Source organism: Anguilla anguilla, chromosome 1, assembly GCF_013347855.1.
Source record: "Anguilla anguilla isolate fAngAng1 chromosome 1, fAngAng1.pri, whole genome shotgun sequence".
Taxonomy (NCBI): domain Eukaryota; kingdom Metazoa; phylum Chordata; class Actinopteri; order Anguilliformes; family Anguillidae; genus Anguilla; species Anguilla anguilla.
This window is the reverse complement of record NC_049201.1, coordinates 28,914,379-28,935,049: the sequence shown is the minus strand read 5'-3', so window position 1 is coordinate 28,935,049 and position 20,671 is coordinate 28,914,379. Positions and strand designations below refer to the sequence as shown.

General features: G+C 40.0%; 3 protein-coding genes across 5 annotated transcripts in view; all 3 read right to left on the bottom strand.

Annotated features, from left to right (window-relative positions):
- LOC118211545 (doublecortin domain-containing protein 2) overlaps window positions 1-1,554 on the bottom strand; it is a 33,825-nt gene extending 32,271 nt beyond the window's left edge. Inside the window, exons 1-2 of the mRNA XM_035388846.1 lie at window positions 1,093-1,554; window positions 817-865 (exon numbers count right to left, since the gene is read on the bottom strand). Of these exons, the coding sequence (XP_035244737.1) occupies window positions 817-865; window positions 1,093-1,385 (342 nt within the window). The 5' untranslated portion in view covers window positions 1,386-1,554. The remainder of the gene's footprint in view (window positions 1-816; window positions 866-1,092) is intronic.
- Window positions 1,555-4,866: 3,312 nt separating this feature from the next.
- Window positions 4,867-12,756, bottom strand: colec11 (collectin sub-family member 11). Of its 2 annotated transcripts, none has more exons than XM_035435632.1 (7): window positions 10,497-12,756; window positions 9,467-9,604; window positions 8,541-8,612; window positions 7,184-7,255; window positions 6,895-6,948; window positions 6,379-6,474; window positions 4,867-6,096 (listed from the first exon to the last, which is right to left on the bottom strand). In XM_035435632.1, exons 1-7 carry the CDS (start codon window positions 10,702-10,704, stop codon window positions 5,687-5,689), a joined length of 1,050 nt encoding a protein of 349 aa, XP_035291523.1. In that variant the 5' UTR covers window positions 10,705-12,756; the 3' UTR covers window positions 4,867-5,686. The 2 variants fall into 2 exon arrangements, with proteins under 2 accessions (XP_035291523.1, XP_035291606.1); XM_035435715.1 differs by having other exon boundaries at window positions 5,687-6,078.
- Window positions 12,757-12,893: 137 nt separating this feature from the next.
- Window positions 12,894-18,586, bottom strand: LOC118237268 (40S ribosomal protein S7-like). Of its 2 annotated transcripts, none has more exons than XM_035435840.1 (7): window positions 18,514-18,586; window positions 17,723-17,804; window positions 17,480-17,551; window positions 15,907-16,050; window positions 14,671-14,735; window positions 14,049-14,199; window positions 12,894-13,008 (listed from the first exon to the last, which is right to left on the bottom strand). In XM_035435840.1, exons 2-7 carry the CDS (start codon window positions 17,795-17,797, stop codon window positions 12,931-12,933), a joined length of 585 nt encoding a protein of 194 aa, XP_035291731.1. In that variant the 5' UTR covers window positions 17,798-17,804; window positions 18,514-18,586; the 3' UTR covers window positions 12,894-12,930. The 2 variants fall into 2 exon arrangements, with proteins under 2 accessions (XP_035291731.1, XP_035291814.1); XM_035435923.1 differs by having other exon boundaries at window positions 18,324-18,547.
- Between the last annotated feature and the right edge of the window lie 2,085 nt (window positions 18,587-20,671).

Sequence of the window (20,671 nt, the reverse complement as noted above, 5' to 3'; positions counted from 1 at the left end):
GGAAGGTACAGTACACATGCATCACCGCAGAACTATCCTGCTCTTAAACGGAACCAGAAATGCATTTCAAATTAAACTTAAATTGCATCATTACTTAATAATTTTTTGCATGTAATAAGACAATAAAGTAATGTCATGCTCCAAAGCAAATTGTCCACAGTAACAGTTAAGATCTGTAATATTCTACTACTCTGAATTGTACCAAATGGGTAGATTCAACCAGAGTTGGATGGGATGTAGAGCTAAATAGATTATTGGAATAAACTGCACGTGGTTTTATGGTGGACTTGCCGGTTTTTGGGTTGATTGTAGAACTGGGTGTTACTGCTGAGATCTAAGATGTACATGCATGTAGGTAGGCTATAATAATGACTCACACTCGCAGTTTGACAGCTGTAAGCACTTGGAATATACGTTTTAGTTCAAATCAGTATCGACCTGTTTTTTGTGTTTTGGACCATTATGTGTTTTGGACCATTATAAATGCCCGGATTATTATCTGCTGTATCATTTGCTCATGCCCATTGTTATGAAGCAGAGAAAGGTGAATAGTTGTTGAATTATTTCTGGGCGAAAATCGGCCAGATCAAATGTGACACAAAAAGATGCATCTATGCTCTGAAATTAGTAAAATAATATTGGTCTGACATAGCAGTAGGAGAACACGCTGACCTCCAAGAGAGAATATCTAGGCTATGTGGAGTGGGCGCTCGTGTAGGCTACGTGAAGGGACACTGTATAAATGAGGGGCATTTCGACACAACACCTGGGTGCCTGCAAGTAGAGTATATTTTGTGCACGCGCACTATTTCTTACCATCAGATTCTTCTTTCGTTGTGGTTTCTTCGTTGTAATCTGAAAATAACTTTCAAAAAATAGTGGAATTCTGTTAATCAAATTATTCCGTTTACATAGGCCTACATGCAAGGTTGGTATTTTTTGTCATTGTGCCAAACAGGATCACTCCACTATCATCAGTAGAAATTTCTCGAGCTAGAAGGATGCACAACTAAGACACTCCATCAGGTACGCTAAACCAACAGCGTTAATGTTCAAATTATGTTAACGTTATCAAAACTGTAGTCTACCTACTCGAGTTTTTTGAAACGCTCTGCTCCGGCTGCAACATATCTCTCCCCATGCTGCAGATTCTGTAAATCAAGAATTTTGTGCCCCTCCCGAGGGGTGTACACGTTTCTCACCGCTCCGAAAGGAGCCTCGACGCCGTTAGTGACTAAGCTCAGAAAGCTGTCGAAGGTTGACATCTGGCGCTGGTTGAGTACAAACTTCCTCCCTGGAAAGAAAGCGTCCCCATTCCGGTAAACAACAATAGTTTTCGCTGGAGGTGGCTGTGAAAGGGACGTTCTACCCGATGTCCCTGACATAGTTTGCGTCCAGTGCAATGCCGCGATCACAACAACCTAGCGCCGAGGTCAAGTGGCAAACGTTATTAAATTAGCCGCTGGTAATACGAGACCAGGATGTATGTGACTTAGGCACAGGCGTTCACTAGAGTGTGGCGCGTCTTATCAGGTATCACCGGGGGCGCGCGGCCGTCCACTGCGTTTGTAACAGTGCTGGCCCGGCTGAAGATTCTGCTAGTGAAGTGCCACGTGCGGTTGACCAGTGTTTGATGTGTCTCCAAGGAAACCATCTGATGTAGGAAAAGACCGTTTAAATCGTGTGTGGCGCTGGTTTTCCCATCACTACTCCTTAATAGATAATTCATGATCAAAAACAGCATCTACTCCAACTCCAGGTGCTAGGAGAGAGTAACTGCATCTGGCATAGGCTATTTGTTTTCTGGGACATCCTTCATCTCATATTAATATATCAAAATAAATCACAATGTAGAATAAATAAGCAACACATATTTGCATACTAAAATAAGAAAATAAAATTCAGTTCTCAGTTCTGTATCATATGGGGCTGTAATGTTACGAAGTAGTATCTCACGAGAAAATAGCTTTAAATTATTGCATGCTTCTTCATTTTTTTTTTTTTTTTACTACAAATTTGAGGTATTGCTACACAGTACATAGCAACCCTAAGACTAAATATCACTTGCATTTCATATGCAGAGTTATCCCGCTGTGATGGTGCTCTCACTGAACATATGCACAAAGTGAAAGTAGCAAAGCATACTGTAGCACACAATATTTCTTAGCTGGGCATGAGAATATTATGTTACATTTAACATTTACAGGCATATCTCTGAAAAACATGTAGAGAACAAGTCCTCCTGCCCCTGAGGATTCAATTTTTAGGTTATTGTGCAACTCTGACTATCAGTTTTGTTTTTTGTTTTTTAAAGAACAGACATCTGGACCAGGGGGAAGAGGAGTGAGTTGGTGTGACTGAGAAACCCTGTGCAATGCATCTCAAGAAAGTTGTTGAGACAGAAGAGAAGGACAATGTCCAATATGTGGTAAGGGATTGAATAAACATCCTGGAATTAGCAGTAGATATATTGTATTTAGTGTCTTTTTTACTTATTCAAGAAAAAAAAATGATGCACCCATCTTGTCACTTATAAGAAAAGAAAATACATGTCCTGGATGTTAATATTATCTCAGTGAGCGAAAGATGTCATGATAAATGTTAAGCTGTCTAGACAAACTGGCAGACTCTCTACTTTCCACAAACTTGATACATTTGGAGCTTTAAAACAGGTTGCAATGCTGAATGGTGGAAAAGCCCCATTAAATAATAACATATAACTGATCTAGGATAATCTCTTTCATGCTCTGTTGAATGCTGTCTGCACACCATGGTGTGTTTGTTGTTTACTGCAGAAGTAACCAGAGATTTCTCCCCCATGACAACTGGTTTCAGCCAGACAATTCCTGATCAATGGAATGCATAATTTATCACTCAATTTAATTATTAATGCCCATGGGCATGATTTAAATTCTGCCTTTCCTTAAGAAAATAATCCTCTTGTGCACATTCAAGCCCCATTTTCAAAGTGTCACACTTAAATAGACCAGTTAGACTGAGGTGCCTGTCACATCTTAAAAGAATATATCAACACTCATAATTACAAATGAATGTGTAAGTCAGTATTTGCATTCACATTCTTGGAACAGGTGAGCATAGAGTGAGACTGGAGACTTGCAGCGGACAAACAAAATTTTCTGAACAATTTTATTTCATACAGGGTATTGCAATAAAGCAATCATTTGGATCACACTTGATAATCCCAATTAAAAAGTATGTAATAATAATAATAATAATAATAATTTTTTAAAAACCGAAAAGATTTTAGTTGATTTTTCAAATCAAACCCAAGAGCTGAATTTTAAAATCACATCAAGCCAAATTTCATCAGGTCAAACCACACAGAAACTAAACTGGATCTTCTGTGGTAGTTGCTAGAGGCCCATGTTACTTGCTTATTATATTTGTGTGAATAACTCAAAATCCTTGCAATCCCCTGACGTTCCACTGTTCCTGCAAAGGATTAGCTAATTGCTGAGGAACAATATAAGTCAGCACATCCAATGGCTCCGTAGAACCAGAGTCGGGGAATCCTTGATCCACAGTTTAAAATTATTCAAGACCAGGAATGGAAGCTGCTACTATTTTTTGGGAAACATTTAAATGAAAAACACACACAATCTGCTACTATTTATATGAAACTTATTTCAATTACAAACACACATTTTACATTTGTCTATGTACAAAACACAAATATGTGTTTTGGAAACAATCTGGAAACAATCACATATTTGTGTTTGTACATAGACAAATGTAAAATGTGTGTTTGTAATTGAAATAAGTTTCATATAAATAGTAGCAGATTGTGTGTGTTTTTCATTTAAATGTTTCCCAAAAAATAGTAGCAGCTTCCACTCCTGGTCTTGAATAATTTTAAACTGTGGATCAAGGATTCCCCGCTGCTTTATGAAATTATTTTGCAAGCCTGTAAGAAGCAATCAATGGCTCTCATCCACTCAGTTATTCAGGCTGACCTCCACAGAATTTAAGATGATGTCTACCAGGTTTAATGAAGAAGCTTGCATTACATGACTTCCAGTCACTTTAACTGTTGGAACTTCTCTGAACTTTGGCATCCATGCAGTATAATCCATGTTTGATTTTACAAATCCTTGTTATTTGGATGGGGATCAATTACTTATGACAGACACTGGGGACAGAGCCTTCTGGAAAATCCAAGTCATGGGGATCTTTGAGCAATTGTCCTTGTACTGGTTACAAATTCATAATTACATGTTGTGTGAATGTTTGTCTTACGCTCAGCCTGTAGAACTCATGTTGTTGGAAGATCAACACAAAGGGAAAATATTTGGAGTGCTCCTGCATTTCAGTAAAACATTTGGCTAGAAACCCACAGGGTGAGTAAATAAGTTGCATTCAATAGGAAACCATCCTAAAAAATCAGTTGGAAGTTCCTAAAATACTTTGTTGGAATCGATCATTTCCAAGAAATGCACCCATGCTGAAAACCATTCATCATTCCCATTGTACAAAGCTCTGCTTCCTGACGGATTGGTGGTGCTATATCTATTATTAATCCCACATGAGGGGGTCAGTGCTCTTTACCATGGTTGGCTGTATGATGACTAACAGCATTTGGCCTGAATTCAATCAACATTCCGTCTTTCCAAACATCTTTTTGATGAATTCAGCTGTGATCAACATGGACACTTTCACTTATTATTAAGTCAAATATATGGGAAAAGGTTGATTTAACCCTGGCCTTTGTGTAAATGTTTTTATGGAGCAAAATATTTTTGTGAAGCATTGAAGGGAGACAGAGAAATTAAATTGTAATGAAAGAAACAGTGAAAGTGACAGTCACTATGCATTTCGATACAAAAACAAATGTAAAGACTACCAGAAATTTGTACCAAATTCCTTTTTAATCGTTGTCACATTTGTTATAAACATGATCCTGCAACTGACAGTACACCCAGAGGAAAGAAAGAACTGCAATTTGTTATCAAAGTGAAAAGGTAGAAAAAGACAGCAAGAATTAACAGAGAAGAGAGAAATGAAGATATTCAGTGCATTAAAGTTTGATTTCTGTGAAAATTTTTGGTTCCACTTCGTTTATGGTTCCACTTTTTTCGGTTCCATTTCTTGCAACATTTCTGTATCTTGAAAGCTTAAACATTGGTACACCAATAAATAAATGAATAAAAGGGTTTTAAAGAAATTGTACATGTATATGGCCTTCTAAAAAACAAAGCAATTATATTAAACAACAGGCTTGATTTTTGTTCAAAAAAAACAAACATATATACTGACAACAGAATCACCCAAACCATTGCTGACACTGGCCTCTAACAGAACTGTGTATCTCTGCTTGCATTCCATGATGTCATTACTGTTCATCATGCATATCCAACACCCCTGGCTAGGGTCACATATATGGCTTGCATTTTAAATGTTACTGAATATACAACTGAATATTTAGATTCAGATTAAAACCACCCTTGGCTCAAATTGTCCAAACCAGCGTCTACACCTGAGATTTGAACCTCCGTTACCAAGCTTAACTCCAAACCAAAAGCGTTGAAGTCCATGAATTCACGACCAAACTCACCCCCACCCTGCAACCCCTATCCTGTCCTCATAAAAACAAATGGAAAAAATATATCTGAAGTGAGTGAATGAGCACGACTGTCCTTGACTGGGCAAGGGACGTGGGAATGGGGTATCAGACGCTGTCCTTATCGAACTCGCAGACAAAGTACATTGTGAGGTGGCAGGCCACATCCACCCAGTCCCCAGCCGCCACCAGCTCAACACAGTCCTCGTCCTCATAGGCGTTGTTGGGCTCCCCCTCCCGCCACTTGCTGAAGGTGGTCATGGGGGAGTGGTTGACGTAGGCGAAGTGGCCCTCCTGCTCCAGGTCGTTGATGCCGATATAGACCCGGCTCAGGCCGGCCTGGGTGATGTAGGCAGCCACTGCGGCGTTGGCACCTTCGTCCTTTGGCATGGCCAGGTGCCCGCCCCTGCCCTGGCAGTAGAGCTCGGCGTCCGGGTAGCGCTTCTCCTCTTTGACCAGCAGGTAGAGCTTGCTGTCCGTCTCCTTGAGGCCGGCGACAGCTGCAGGGGAGGGCAGTGCTGAAAAATGAGCACTTGTGTTTCTGTAATCATGCTGCTGCATTGCCCCATCGCACAGCGACACACAACACACAAAGCTGAAAACAGGAGGGTGTCAGTTTAAATGTGCACCACAGGGACAAAAATAATAGTCCCAATGCATAGTTGCTTGAACCAAATGGCTAGGACTCAATTCTTAGCCATTTCTGGAATGTTTGTGTTACATTTAGTTTATTTACAGAAAGCACACAGTGATTTGACATATATGTTATGTGTTAAATTATTAAATTATTAGAGACATACCATTTTTTATGAACTTCAGGTCATTTGTCAGCTGAGTCACAAGGATATCCATTTCGCCAATCATCCTCCTTATTGGTGCACACTCACACGGTACGCCTGGGAACACATTTGGTGCAGCGTCCACAGTCAGTACGTCAGAAGTAAAACTCACCTGGATGCAACTCTAACATTATACCACAGGATCCATTTACTCACAGGGATAATTCCCCTGGATTCAGTTCTAATAATGTAGCCCAGGGCTGCCCAACCCTGTTTCTGGAGATCTACTGCCCTGTAGGTTTTCATTTCAACCCTAATTTGGCATACCTGTTTCTACTAATGAGCAGCTCAATGAGATCTCTAGCTGTTGAATGAAGTGTGCTCTTTTAGGGCTGGAGTGAAAACCTAGATCTCCAGGCCCTGGGCTGTGCAGCCCTGATATATTCTACTTCAGTGCACATTTCATCCTAACTGTATTAAAGTTGTTTTACAAAGAATCCATGATCCCAAAGCCAGCAGCAGGAAGAAAAATTATACCTGGGTCTCCATCTGGCCCTTGTGGTCCAGGATCTCCCATATCTCCCTTTGCACCTGTTGAGGTAACACTTATCAATTTTAATATGAACAATAGAGGGGGAAAAAGTGTCACAAACACTACCGCACTAAAACAAGAGGTGGAAGAGTGAGGCCTTGCGACCCCACCCCACAGTGGGTGGAGCTACAGTTGGCTGTCAATCACTCACCCATAACCAACACTGTTCTTCATATCAAAAGACTGTGATTGGATTATGGTGCTTTCTGGAATGGCAAACTGAAAGGGCTTTACCTTTGATACCACTGGGTCCCATTTTGCCATAACGTCCCATCAGACCTTTCTGCCCTTTGAGTCCAGGAAGCCCTACAAGAGCAAATAGCAGAGCATATAAAACAGGAAAGTGCATATGTGTCTAGGCAGTGCTGGTAGCATGATGACATGTGGACATATTAATCTGAAGACAGAAGTATTTGTTCCTAGTTGAGCCACTGTTATTAAAGTTATTTAACTTGAATTGCTTCCGTAAATACCGAGCTGTTTAAAGTGGTTAATTTGATTTAAAAAATGTATAATAATCTCAGGAACATCATGACATATGCCAGTTTGGATCCCATTTTATTATAAGACAATGTTAAGATGAGAAAGCTCCTGAAGAACTTTGTTGTTCCAAAGAACTTCTGTCCAAGTTACAGAAAAGTTAAAATAACTTTCCTGAAATGTGGTAACAGGGCTAGTTGAAATGCCAGTAACTTGACTGTCCCCCATAGTATGTGCATCCTCATACAGAAAAAACAAAGAGAAAACAAATTTTACTCTGAATGTTTACTGTACCAGAGCTGTTGCGTAAAGTGCAATCTGAAGTGCGACAACAAGGAAATGAGTCCACATTTCACCAAATACAGACTGCCTACTGAAACTGTGACAAAACTGGCATTGCTGACAGATTTTATGACCGCATGCAGTTATTGGCCAAGTATCTCCTCAGTAACAGACGGGCTGTTCTGCCTGGGTGGCAGCATGCGAGTTCAGCTGTCCCACCATCCCTCTCCCCCTCGTTATAAACAACCGCCATCATTAGCAGTAACTGTGCATATAGCCGCTCGGCTCGCACGACCTCCAACCCCTGCCGAGTAAACATTCTGGAGCTCTGGACTTCCTTATAGCGAGGTAACCGGACGACCAGAGGTCAGAGGTCACAATTTCACTGGTTATGACCTAAGAGATGAAACCCAGGGAAAGTGTATGGCTCGATGTAACGAGTGTTTACAATTAAGCCTTGTAAAGGCCATTGACTTGGTGTGTGTTTCACATGTCAACACAGTTACTCCAGGAATCATTTTCAAATTTAATGACTTCTCATTAAATGCACTATTTGTTTCAATCTTCAGTCAAATGCGGGAATTTTTTTTTTTTTTTAATGTTGTTTTAGTCCAGAATAACTTCTGAAAAAGACCACATGGTCAGTCTCCTTAGTAAAAAGTTCCCTTTTTCCTCCGCTTTTTCGGATGGTTCACTTTGTAAGTGACAGTTTTGGGTTTTGTTTATCTGGGCTTGTCAGTGACCACACTCATCCAGCACAGCACCGGAGTTCACAGAGTACTCAATTTTTACTCCTAGTCAAAGTTGCGTGCGTCACTGAAAGGCGTACCTGTCTCACCGGGGGGTCCCACTCTACCTGGCCTCCCAGGTGCTCCTTTCACTCCCTTCTCCCCTGGCTCACCTGTGGAAGGGGCACAATGTTAGGAGTAGGTGGTATGGGGTAACAGTTAAGGAGCTGTAGCCAGAATATCACAGGTTTCAATCCCGGGTTGGGAACTGCCATTGCACCCTGGTCAAAGGCTCTGAACTTCAGTAAATATTCAGCCGTTTGAATATTATTATTAATAAAATGTAATAATAATGGAATAATGCATTTTAATATTGAAAAGCAGCTGCTCTAGCAATCAATACTGCTAAACTACCAATGACAACATTACTGTTGTTTGGCAGAAATAAAAAAAAAAAACAAACAAAAAAATTGTTTTGTAACCCCTTTGTCAATATGCAGTCTGTTGTAAGTCAATATTATTGTAAATGTGTATTTGTTGAGGTTACATGAATGTTTGTCGTGTTAACTCTCCCACCTGTGGAAAGAATGTGGTATTCATCTATATTTGTCTCTCTGTAGCTGAAGGCATTCCAAATATTTAACAAAAATTGCTAAAAATTTAGTGCACCAAAAAAACAAAACAAAAAAAGAAATGCTACACAGTATGCAAATTCAACCCACTTAAACAGGTAGATTGACACACTACTTTTATATACAAGTCAGTTGGATATGAAATAATGCTATTTTTAAGGAAGCTATACAGTCCATTTTACAACATTTACCTTCAAAACATGTAAATATATATTTTTTTAATAAATCCTAGATACCAAAGATGGAAACACCATTCCAAACACATATCAGAGCTGGTTTAGTTTTACAACTGTTGGTGGTACACTAACCTTTCATAGGGAACAATGGCTCAAATTACAATGTATTAGGAGAGTTATGTTCATGTCTGAAACACCCTTTAACTTTGGTGTGGATACCTTTGAGACCAGGAACTAGGATCTGGACCGAGCAGGGCTCCTCGGGCAGGTGCTGGCAGGACGTCGACTCCAGCAGCGTCAGACCCAGCAAAGAAACCAGACTGCACAATGCTAACCCCTCCACTCTCATCCTGATGTCTGCAGAGAGGGGCACAGGTACAAACAAACACACACACATACACACACCCTGAAGACACTTTGAACACTTAGCCTAATACTAAGGACACACTAACAAACACTGCCACTGAAATGTGAAAGCATGCCCACACAATACATAATTACATGAGACCTCTCTCACACAAACACACACATCAAACACAGACATTGTAATGTCAGCCGTACAACGAAGGCACAAAGGCAGGCAGTGACACACGGGTGCTACCATGACCTTGAGATGATTGATGTTGTGTCTTAAAACACACAAGATATCGAAAAGCAATTTGTCAACGTGGTCAGAGTAAGGTCTTTGTAAACAGGTATTCACAGAGCATGACACTCTGTTTAACTACATCACTCACACAACCAACTGACACAAAACTCAGCTCAGACCACACTCCTAGCAAGTGATAACTTAAAACTTAGAAGCATATTTTGAAACGTAAAATTTTACTTAAAACAGTAAATAAATAAATACAAATTTTTCCAAATATTTATAATGATTCTACTTTCCGATAGTCAGCAAAAACACCATACCGGACGATCGCTGACGACAGCCACTTCTTCAGTTGTATCTAATAGGTTTACCAATTGTGGTTAAATATATAGAAGATTTCAGATAAAAATCTAACTAAGCAATACAACCTATAAGAAAGAATCAGCGTGCCAATATCTGGACGGGTTGGCTCTTGAACCTCAACAATTGCATACAGTTTATACAGCTTTAAAAACAGTAGGCAATAATTGTCTTGCGTAGGCACGATACACTTGCCACACAATAATGTAATACTGAAAGTTATCCGTTTCCTAACTTTACAACAAACGCGAACGATGTCGCGTAACACGTTCGCGTCTCAAAGAATATAAATCATACCTTTGGCCGTAAACTTCCAAGCCGCTGGAGCAACGCGCGCCTCTTGACGTGTGGCAGAACGCAAATGAGAATCATGACATGGCCGTTTTCGGAACTGTGCGTGCAGGAGGTCTGCGCGAGGGCTCGCGTTTTTCTTGACTGCACCCCCGAAATCGGGGGCCCAGAATGCAAGCATCCATAAACATTCGAACTGATAGAGCAACGACATCTGGGCCACCGGCAGATACAACTGCGTGGGAAAGCGCTGTGCCGTTGATAAGCTGGGGCCCACTGATAAAAACGACTAAAAATTTACCTTGAGGATTATGCTGTGGGTTCAATCAAGATGTTAGTATTTTACTTATGTAAGGCTGCTCCAGAACAGGAAACCGACCTCTGATAATCATCTTATGGAAAAATCAACCCTGTGTCCTAACAATGGGATGAATGTGAGGCATGTAGGGCTAAGTTAATGCAAACGCAGGTAAGACACTAAATCAAATATTCACAATGTTCTTTTAAATTATTATCGCAACAAAATTAGTAGTGACAGTTTTGTTTATATACCTTTTAAATGTATACATATTTAAAAGGTTAATGCCCCAAACCATAAGGACACGCTACACTCACTGAACTCTCCGTCTCCATTGCATTACTGCCCCGTAGTGGCAGAATAAGCTAACTGCACCCATCAAAACTCGAATCAAAAGACACAACATTTTTCCTTAACACTCAATAACAAAAAATAAATAAATACATAAACATTGTTCAGCATCACAAAAACCACTCAGTTTGGTGAGTTCACAGATAACCAAAACTAACTGAAACATTAAAGAAAAGTGTTGAGTGTGGTGCAGCCCATAGAGTAGTGGACTATCAGTCAGGGGTTCATTCTCCTGCCATGGCACCTTCTGAGCTGTCATGCCAACTGTTACCCCCAACACTTTCTGCCAATCTGAATAACGCAATTTTTAAAGAATAACAGTAAAGAACAGTTTAGATTGAATCCAGACCAATGTCTGCACCTCAGGTGAGGACTCATAAGCCACCTTCATTTTTCAATACTCAGACCAGGATGTGGCTTTTACCAAGCACCCGACAATGCAGAACTGTGTTCCCTTTCCCAGAACTTGTTAGTGTTGTAGCTCTATGTCTAGCACAGTTTCCATGATCGAGAGATGCATTTACTATCTGTGTTGTGATCTCAGATTAGGTTGTGCAGTTAGGTAGACACACATTAGTTTGGTGATTTCTCAAAGATCATTTTCCAATCTCAATGTCACCTTTATACATACTCTTGCACCATATCTTGCCATATATCTCTTCCCACAATGGTCTTAGAGGTCACTCTGGGTAAGAGCATTTAAAATATAAATGCATGCAATCATTATAGCTTAGCCTCATCGTGGTGCTGTTTAAAGAGGGAACAAACAAGGTTAAGAGTCATTCAAAGGAACAGCAGCTTTTCTCAACACATGCTATTCTCAACAACAAGGTAGTGACATCAAGTAGAGACTTTTTTTTTTTTAACCTTCACTCACTGAAGAACCCAGCAACGATTCCCATGTGAAGGTGATATTGACAATACCATCAAATTAAGTTTAACAAAGTAACCTTGAGAGGAAGGACTCCTCCTCATTATCAATTAGTGCAATGCCAACTCTTCAGTTACCATCCTGAGGAGTCAAATATTTATATAGCTCCTTATTGATATTAGATATTATTACAACTGTCTTTGGAGCGATAAGCTAATTACAGTTTTACTAGTCTGCATGTGGGGTGGCAAAATCTTTAGAAAACTGGGAAATCTTTAGAAACTTGTAACCATGGGGTTGTAGGTTCGATTCCCCAGTGAGGGTACTGCGAATGTACCAGTGAACAGGGTAATATCCAGCAGCATCAATGGACAGTATGTACATAAACAAACTGTGCAAGTTTGTTTATAGGTTTAGAGTGTCTGCAAAATTCCCAAATACAACAAATACATCCCTCACTCAACATCGGTTAGCATCTCCATACTGTAGATGCTGGGAGGAGCAGCCGAAATAAGCACCAGCAACAGGAAGAGCACCATTAAGCATGGTGTATTTAAAGAAAAACCAAAGCATTAGGTCAAACCAGACATTTGGAACACATTACAAATTTGTTTGGTCCAGCAGGAAACTTTGTTGTGACAATGCTCCAAAGTTAGTTTCACAGTACCGTTTCACATGAGTAAACAATGGCCGCCAATTTAAAATGAAAGGCTGTAATTCTATTTGGATAATTGCTATTTCCGCCACACAACACATTTTGTATAAACGCTTTCGTTCGGTAAAGCCTTGCTGAAACAATCGGGAGCTGGATTAAGAAGTCCTGTCTAGACCCCTTGTCTGTAGCTGTAGATTGCTTGAGAACAAAACAGGAACAAAAACAATGTGGTGACAGAACACAAATTTATTTTGCCCTCTGTCCTTTACAACTGGAATTCTGGGAATTCAAACACAACGTCTTTGCCCGTGAGCTTCTTGTAGACACCAGAGAAGGTCTCCACCTGTTAGAAAGAATTGCGCATATTTTAACAGTGAAGGATTACAGTTTGTGCAAAAACCAAAAAAGTGCAATTTGTCAGGACATTAAAGCGTATATATCATGGCAATTTGTTTTATCTGCTTTGCGACAATACATTCAAAAACGAATATACTTTGAAACATCACAAGCATTTTGATATAATTTTAAAAACCATGAAAATAAGATAGAGATCATTTAATCACAGGTCAAAGGTAATGCAAAACCTACCAGTAAGATATACAGAAATGTCTGTAGATTTATTTATTCTGTATCATGCGGTTCACTTCTCTTTTATCAGTCCAAGTGATCATAGATATAGTAATATAGCCCAGTGGTTCCCTCGCATTCCCAGCCCATGAATCACTTAGTGAACGAATACAATTTGTCTGTGTCCCACCCCATATAAAAACACCGTCTAATGTGTTCAGATATGGACTTGCATCAAAACAACTGTACACTGTAACGCAGTGCATGCGTAGCTATGTAAATGGTAAATGGGGTAATGGTAAATGGACTGCATTTATATAGCGCTTTTATCCAAAGCGCTTTACAATTGATGCCTCTCATTCGCCAGAGCAGTTAGGGGTTAGGGGTTAGGTGTCTTGCTCAAGGACACTTCGACATGCCCAGGGCGGGGTTTGAACCGGCAACCCTCCGACTGCCAGACAATCGGTCTTACCTCCTGAGCTATGTCGCCCCTTTGTTGTTTAGTTTGGCTGCTGTCTACGGACAGTTTATAACAGGGCTGCCCAACCCTGTTCCTGGAGATCTCCCGTCCAGCAGGTTTTCATTTCAGCCCCAATTGGGCACACCTGATTTCATTAATTAGCCACTCAATGAGATCTCTCGCTGTTGAATGAGGTGTGCCTTTGTTATGGCTGGAATGAAAGCCTACAGGAAGCTGATCTCCAGGAACAGGGTTTGACAGCCCTATTTTATAAATACGGAAAAAGTAAATCTTTTCTTGCACGTGTATCCGACAGCCCAGCTAAACCCCCTTCGACGGTCAGGTCAGGAACTTGCCTTGTGCTCGATGTTGTTTTGTTGCGCCTTGTCCAGGTGAACCCTGATGAGCCGGCCGCTGTCCAGCTTCACGCGGATCCTCTTGCCCACAATTTCGCTGGGGAAGACCAGGTCCTCGAGGATAGCGTCGTGTACAGCAGTCAGAGTGCGGCTGGGAGAGGTTTAAAAACAGAAATAAAATCAAGAGCAGACCTTACGCTCCACTGGGACACCAATATGATACAGTGAGTTTCACACTTCTGGCATGAGCATTTAGTCCTTTAACAGGTACCATTAAAAACGCTGAATTCAACAGCTTCCCTTTAAAACTGCACAACACCTGCTACTTAATGTTGACTAAATTCAGCAAAAACCGCAAACAAAATACACTTGGATCTAGCCTACAGTGCTCCAGCATATAAGTGATTTGCTAGTACCGAACACAACATTTAAGGAACAAGCCCCATTTTCTTTCAAAAATTACTATAATAAATTTGACACCAAATATGTGGTTTTAAATAACCTGCTTTGATGCCATTTTCAGAGCATTACAGCTGTAGAACATCAGCGCTTCTTTTAAGCAGCAATTGGCAGAGGTGCACATGACGAGCCGCCAGCGAGCTCGCAGACACAGTCCGCTTACCTCCTGGGGCGTTTCTGCTTGTTTTTCGTCCGACTCTTCCTGGTTGGCTTGGGTAGAATCCTCCTCTGCAAAACAACATTTCCCTCCATTACCTCAATGGCTTGTTACTGGGGAGCCAAATCCGACTGATCTCAAGGCTCAACCGTAAAAGGCCAATGCCCAGACTCAGCCTTTGGTCTCACCGAAGCCTCTTTCATTTAAGTGCCCCAGACATCGGCACTGTCCTCACCTGGGTAATGAACCAAAAACCATCCGGTTAACAGACCACCTCCCCAGCCACTACACCACACTGTTGCCAAACTTCCCATCAACTACATTTACAGTAACAATAGTATTATGATTTTAACCCAGATATGCAACGATTCAGACTATGACATGAGATACGTAAACACCTTAATTCAATTAAATGGGATACTGTTTCCTGTAAACACCTTATTTCAGATACACCTCCTACCCGGGAATCTAGATGTTCCAGCATGTTCTATTTTTCATGGAATCTTGCTCACACATCTCTCTAGTTTACCATGTCAAACCCAACAAGCTTGCATTTTTGGAGCAATGGCGAGTCACTTTTATCTTTTGGATATGAAAGACATTAATAGAATGTGGTTTTCTGGGCATACAAAAGCATTGCAACAGCACTGTTAAATAAAAAATGTTTACTGAGAAGATACTGAATAAGGATGGAAATGATCTGTTCAGCTATTCTGCAGAAGTGGGGGGGGGGGGGGGGGGGGGAACATAAGATATTGCAAAAGTGAGCACCTCTCCCAGACAATGTAGCTAGTGGGAAATTTCAGGCACGTCTTTTACAGACTTTATTTGGGGTACCCTGATTAATGGCTGTCTTATCTAATGGTACAAGTAAACAATTAATTTGGAATATTATTGTAACTTGGCTAAGAATATTCCAGAGAATACTGTGTGCATGCAAATGTAGCCAGTGACAAAAGAGGGTTTTCACAGTGGCCTAAAAAAAATGTATTGCCGATTTACCCAACCGCTCGATCACGGACCACGGACCCACCGCCAAAATCATGCTGCCTTTCATGCAGTGGAAATGATCGCAGGGAACAATCGCAGCAAAAACAGTCGCACGAGACCTTAAGTTCATATGCCGTGCCCACCACATCACTTTCTCTGCCTTCTCAATTTTTACAACAATGTTGAAAGAAGGGAGGACGTCCACAGCTTAAATGCAAATTCTAAACTGGAGCTATATGACGCTAATATTACCTGTGCGATGAAGACCACGTGCTTGCCACTGAATTTCTTCTCCATCTCTCGCACGAGCCGCACCTGTATCTTCTGGAAGGACTTTAGCTGGGGCACAGGCACGAAGATGATGATGGCCTTCTTCCCACTGCTGACCTCAATTTCCTGAAGAGCGCACATACGACCGCCATGTTACATCACAAGCTTGCTTTGCATTGGGCACTCAAACCTTTCCAATTGCCCCAAACTTAAGGGCCAATTAAATGTGTGCAGTAGATTGTATCACATGTAGCACTATAACACAAATGGCCTCAATATCAATGAAAATGAATGCTGAACCAATGCCAGCTGTTTCAACGACAATTGAAATCACAGCCAGTTTAAATATAAATAATTCTGATCCAGGATCGGATTCTAAGGTAAAAATTTATTAAAATAAAACGTAGCCATGGAACCATCCCACATGCCTAATATCTCAGCAAAAAACTCAACTTTTTCACAATTCCTAGGCTACTGATCAAAGACAATTTTCATTTTCTAAGGACATTTCTTGTAAATTACTTGAATTATAGCAGACTTCAGGAACATTTTTAAAATTCAAAATCCAAATCTAGTCCTGTTACCAGCTCATCAGTTATATCCTGTGTTTAAAAAAAAAATAGAATTCCAGTCTTTGAATGACAACCTTTTTAAAATTCCATGATTGAGATATAGGCCTACAGTGAAACAGAATGTTTCGGAAAACCAATATGCAAACATCAAGCACCTTCAGAAACTCATGACATATGAGAAAATACAAGAACCTTCAAGTGTTCACGTGCAAAACAAAAGCAATTTCACAATCTTAAATTCATTGTGCAAAGTAAAGTACGCCCAAGACTCCACAGTGCCCGTGGTAAACCTGCATTTAACACATTATCCACCTACACTGTTAAATACTAGAGTTAATCAACTTTCCTTGAGTAAATCACCAGCACCAAGCAGAGGATTCAGACCTACTAACTGCAAGTCCAGTTCAATTAAGAAAAATGGTAAAACAATGGTATATTTGCACGGAGTGAAAAGTCACACTGTCTTGACAAATGAGCCTGACAGCAACCAGCTCTCAGCATCACGATTTTACATCTAAAGGTCTGTACTGAGGGCAAGCAAGCAGTAAATTATATTGGGAGAAAGAAATGTAATGCTAATGTTTAATGTGCAAATTACTGATTGCACAACATAGTTTACCTTCCCGGTCCCAGCTTTCAAGACCATTAGGGGACAACAGGACACTGTCCTCACAGCAACAAAACAATATGTCTAACTCTCTATACTATGAGCTGTCTGATTTTTTATCTTGTGAGATGACTTTCAATAAGTCACCTTATATTCTGTCACAATTAGCCGATCGACATACCAAAACACATATACTAATGTGGACACTATACCAAATGACCCATGCAATATATCATCATATGGAGAGGATAAAAATAACGTAAGAACTTTAACATTACACATTCAGCCAGACAAACCCAGCAATTGATCCTCAATAAACCATTCAGATCACAAAGCTAGAAGGCAAATAATCTACGATAACAGCTGATCTACTCACCTTAGCAGCAGTGATATTGAGCTCCCTTAGTTGAGCCTTCAAGTCAGAGTTCATCTCCAACTCCAGAAGTGCCTGAAAAAGTAAAGACCTGCATTACATTACAGGCATTTGGCAGACGCTCTTATCCAGCATGAGCGCTCTAGCTCAGCTACAGGAGATAACTACAGGAGATAACTAGATGTGGTTAAAAGGTAACTTAGATTTTCTCGGAGACAAACACGTGTCTGTTTGACAGACACTCACCTGGGAAATTCCAGATTCGAATTCATCAGGCTTTTCGCCGTTAGGCTTCACGATTTTGGCGCTGGTGCTGAACATGGCCTATCTGTAAACAGAAAAAAAATATGGTACACAGAAATGCGATTGCCAACTGCATGATTTACACACCATGCAATCCATGCTTGAGGCAACGGCTAGTCAATCGCAAATGTCAAGGCTTCTATCTCACCAAACGTCTGTCTATGCTTCAGTGAAAAGATGCTCATCATAAAAGGCTACGTTCAGAACAATTAAATTAACACAGTGCCGTTAACTGTGCAACATAAACTGGCCAAGAGTTTATTTGTGCAGTCAACAGATTAGAGGTTTAGCTGTCATGCCAACACAAATATGTAGTTTTAGATTGATTGTACATAACAACACATAAAGCGAACTCTGCAGTAATTTCGCAGACATTTGCTGTAGGACGTTATAAATTACACTTGAACACTTCTGTAAACCGCGGCTATCCATCATCAGCTACCACCACATTTGCTAACTAGTAACTGTGTATAACAATACATCATGGGTCATCCTATTCTTTGCTAATGTAATTCATTTTGCCAGATTATCATTCGTGAATTACCTAGCTAACGCCAGAGACTTCGAGTGTGGATTAAACACATATGGAGGATCATCCGCTGTCAAGCAGACATTAATCTAAGGTATCCAATCAATTATATTGTATAAGGAAAGCAATAAACAACATTTGTGCATTTTCAATATGTTCAAATTACAATCCAAATCAATTGAAGCGAATCCGGTTAACTACCGACCTTATACATTGACGGCCTGGGTAGAAGAACGAAACCACGCGAGAGGCTGCTAAAATCACGTTATACTCAAGAACCCTGGGAAGACTTCAGTAAGGTATAAGGAAAATAATTTTAGCTGTAACACGTCACTTATTATTTAAATGAAATTATAACATAATTGTGTTACATAGCTGTGCTGCGTGTGTTCGTTCATTCGTACAATAGCACTTGTGCTTTCTTTTTTCAGAGTAACGTAGATCTATGGAAAATCTGCACGCATATACATTCGTTGGCATGCAATTAAATATTTAAGAGTTAACATATGTCGCTGCTGAACTGTACTACTCTGTTGGGAGTGTCCCATGATTTTGAAGAGAGAAATGTAGGCACTTTATATTTTGAAATGTGACCATGTTGAGACTCAGAAAGGGGCATATATCTTTGTCTAGACTGCCCACTGCTCATATTTTAATAAATCAGAATACTTCACTCTCAAAGCTCAGCTACAGTTACCATTAACTAAGCCTCAATTAATGTGGGTGACAAATGACTGTTAAACCAGGCATTCATACAAATGAAGGACTGATAACAGTCTCTTCATTTTAAATAGCAGCATTGTGATGGTGGCTGCTTAAGCCATGTATGTACAGGCCTAATTCATTGATACAGTATCTGCATATAGGGATTGATACCACCACTGGTGTCTGAATGTCTGAAGCTTGTATACAGTGGTATGCAACATATATACTTACAATAGCATGGATGTTTTGTTGATGTTCTAAGTTAAATAAGTTAACATAACCTCTGTGGGTAACAAACATAAACATGGCATTACATAATGGGCATTTAGCACTTTTATCCAGGCAGACTTACACACCCTTTTTTTTTTTTTGCATTTTTACACAGCAGCCCATTCATTTTTACAGCTGGATTTTATTTTATACTTGATGCAATTCAAGTCATTAAGTACCTTGCTCAAAAGCAGGTCAGCAATGCCTTACCTGGGAATCAGGCATGCAACCTTTAGGTTACATGGCCTGTTCCCCAAACCATTAAACCACACAGCCACCATATATACTTCTGTGAATTTTAATGCACAATTACAATTTACTGAATTTAACAAATTAAAAAACTAAAAATAAAATAAAACGACAAATATGCCATGTGCAAAAGTTTGAGTACCCTGTCAGTCAGTAGTTATCAACTGTCTTTGGGAGAAATCACAACTTCCAAATGTTTCTTGTAGCCAGCTAACAGTCTTTATATTCTTGCTTTTGGATTTTTTCAGACTCTTCCTTGTAGAATCCTTCTTGTTCAGTAATATTCTTATATCTTCTTGAATGCACTTAGTGTAATATTTGAGATCTCAAAGATTTTCAATAATATTCAAGTCTGGGGACTGTGAAGGCCTTACCAAAACCTTTATCTTTTTTTTAATTAATGGTAGTTCATGGTTGATTTTGACTTCTGTTTCGAATCAGTCTTGTTGAAATCCAGCCTCTTTTCAATTTCTTCACTTGACTCTGAGACTTTATTTTCAAGGATTTTTAAATATTTACTTTAATCCGTTCTTTCTTCCACACACACACACCATTCCCTGTGCCACTGACAGACTGCAGTCACTCAGCATAGATCAACTCGCATGCTTAACAGTTGGCCACGGCATTTTTTTCTTTCTGTAGTTAACTACACATCAAAATGACAAAAAGTAATGTACTACAACCACTACACAAATTTGAATGTTTTGAACTACCAGCAAATGTAATCAAACTACTAGTTAAACGACATATGTACATGTACTTAAAGTACTCCTCAACGCTGCTCTGGTGTCAGCTAAACCATTCTGTAAGTCATTTGCAGTGATATGTGATATTTTGGAAAATTGTGCATTGTAAGAGTGTTAAAGGCGTGACTTCAAAGGAATTTTGCATTGGCTTCACACATGGCTTCTTCAGGATTCAAATGATGTTGCTTTGTCTTTCCACTTTGAAAAGATTGACAAGGATGCTTCCACCTCAGCATATTGTTTATGTTCTGGTTGGCTTCTTCTGAACTGAGTCACATGCAACAAATGTCAAGTATCAACGTGGGTAATACCAGAAAACAGTCATATTCTGATTAATTTACCAAATGAATGATCCACCCCACACAGCTATCTGTACCTAAAGATCACCCCTTC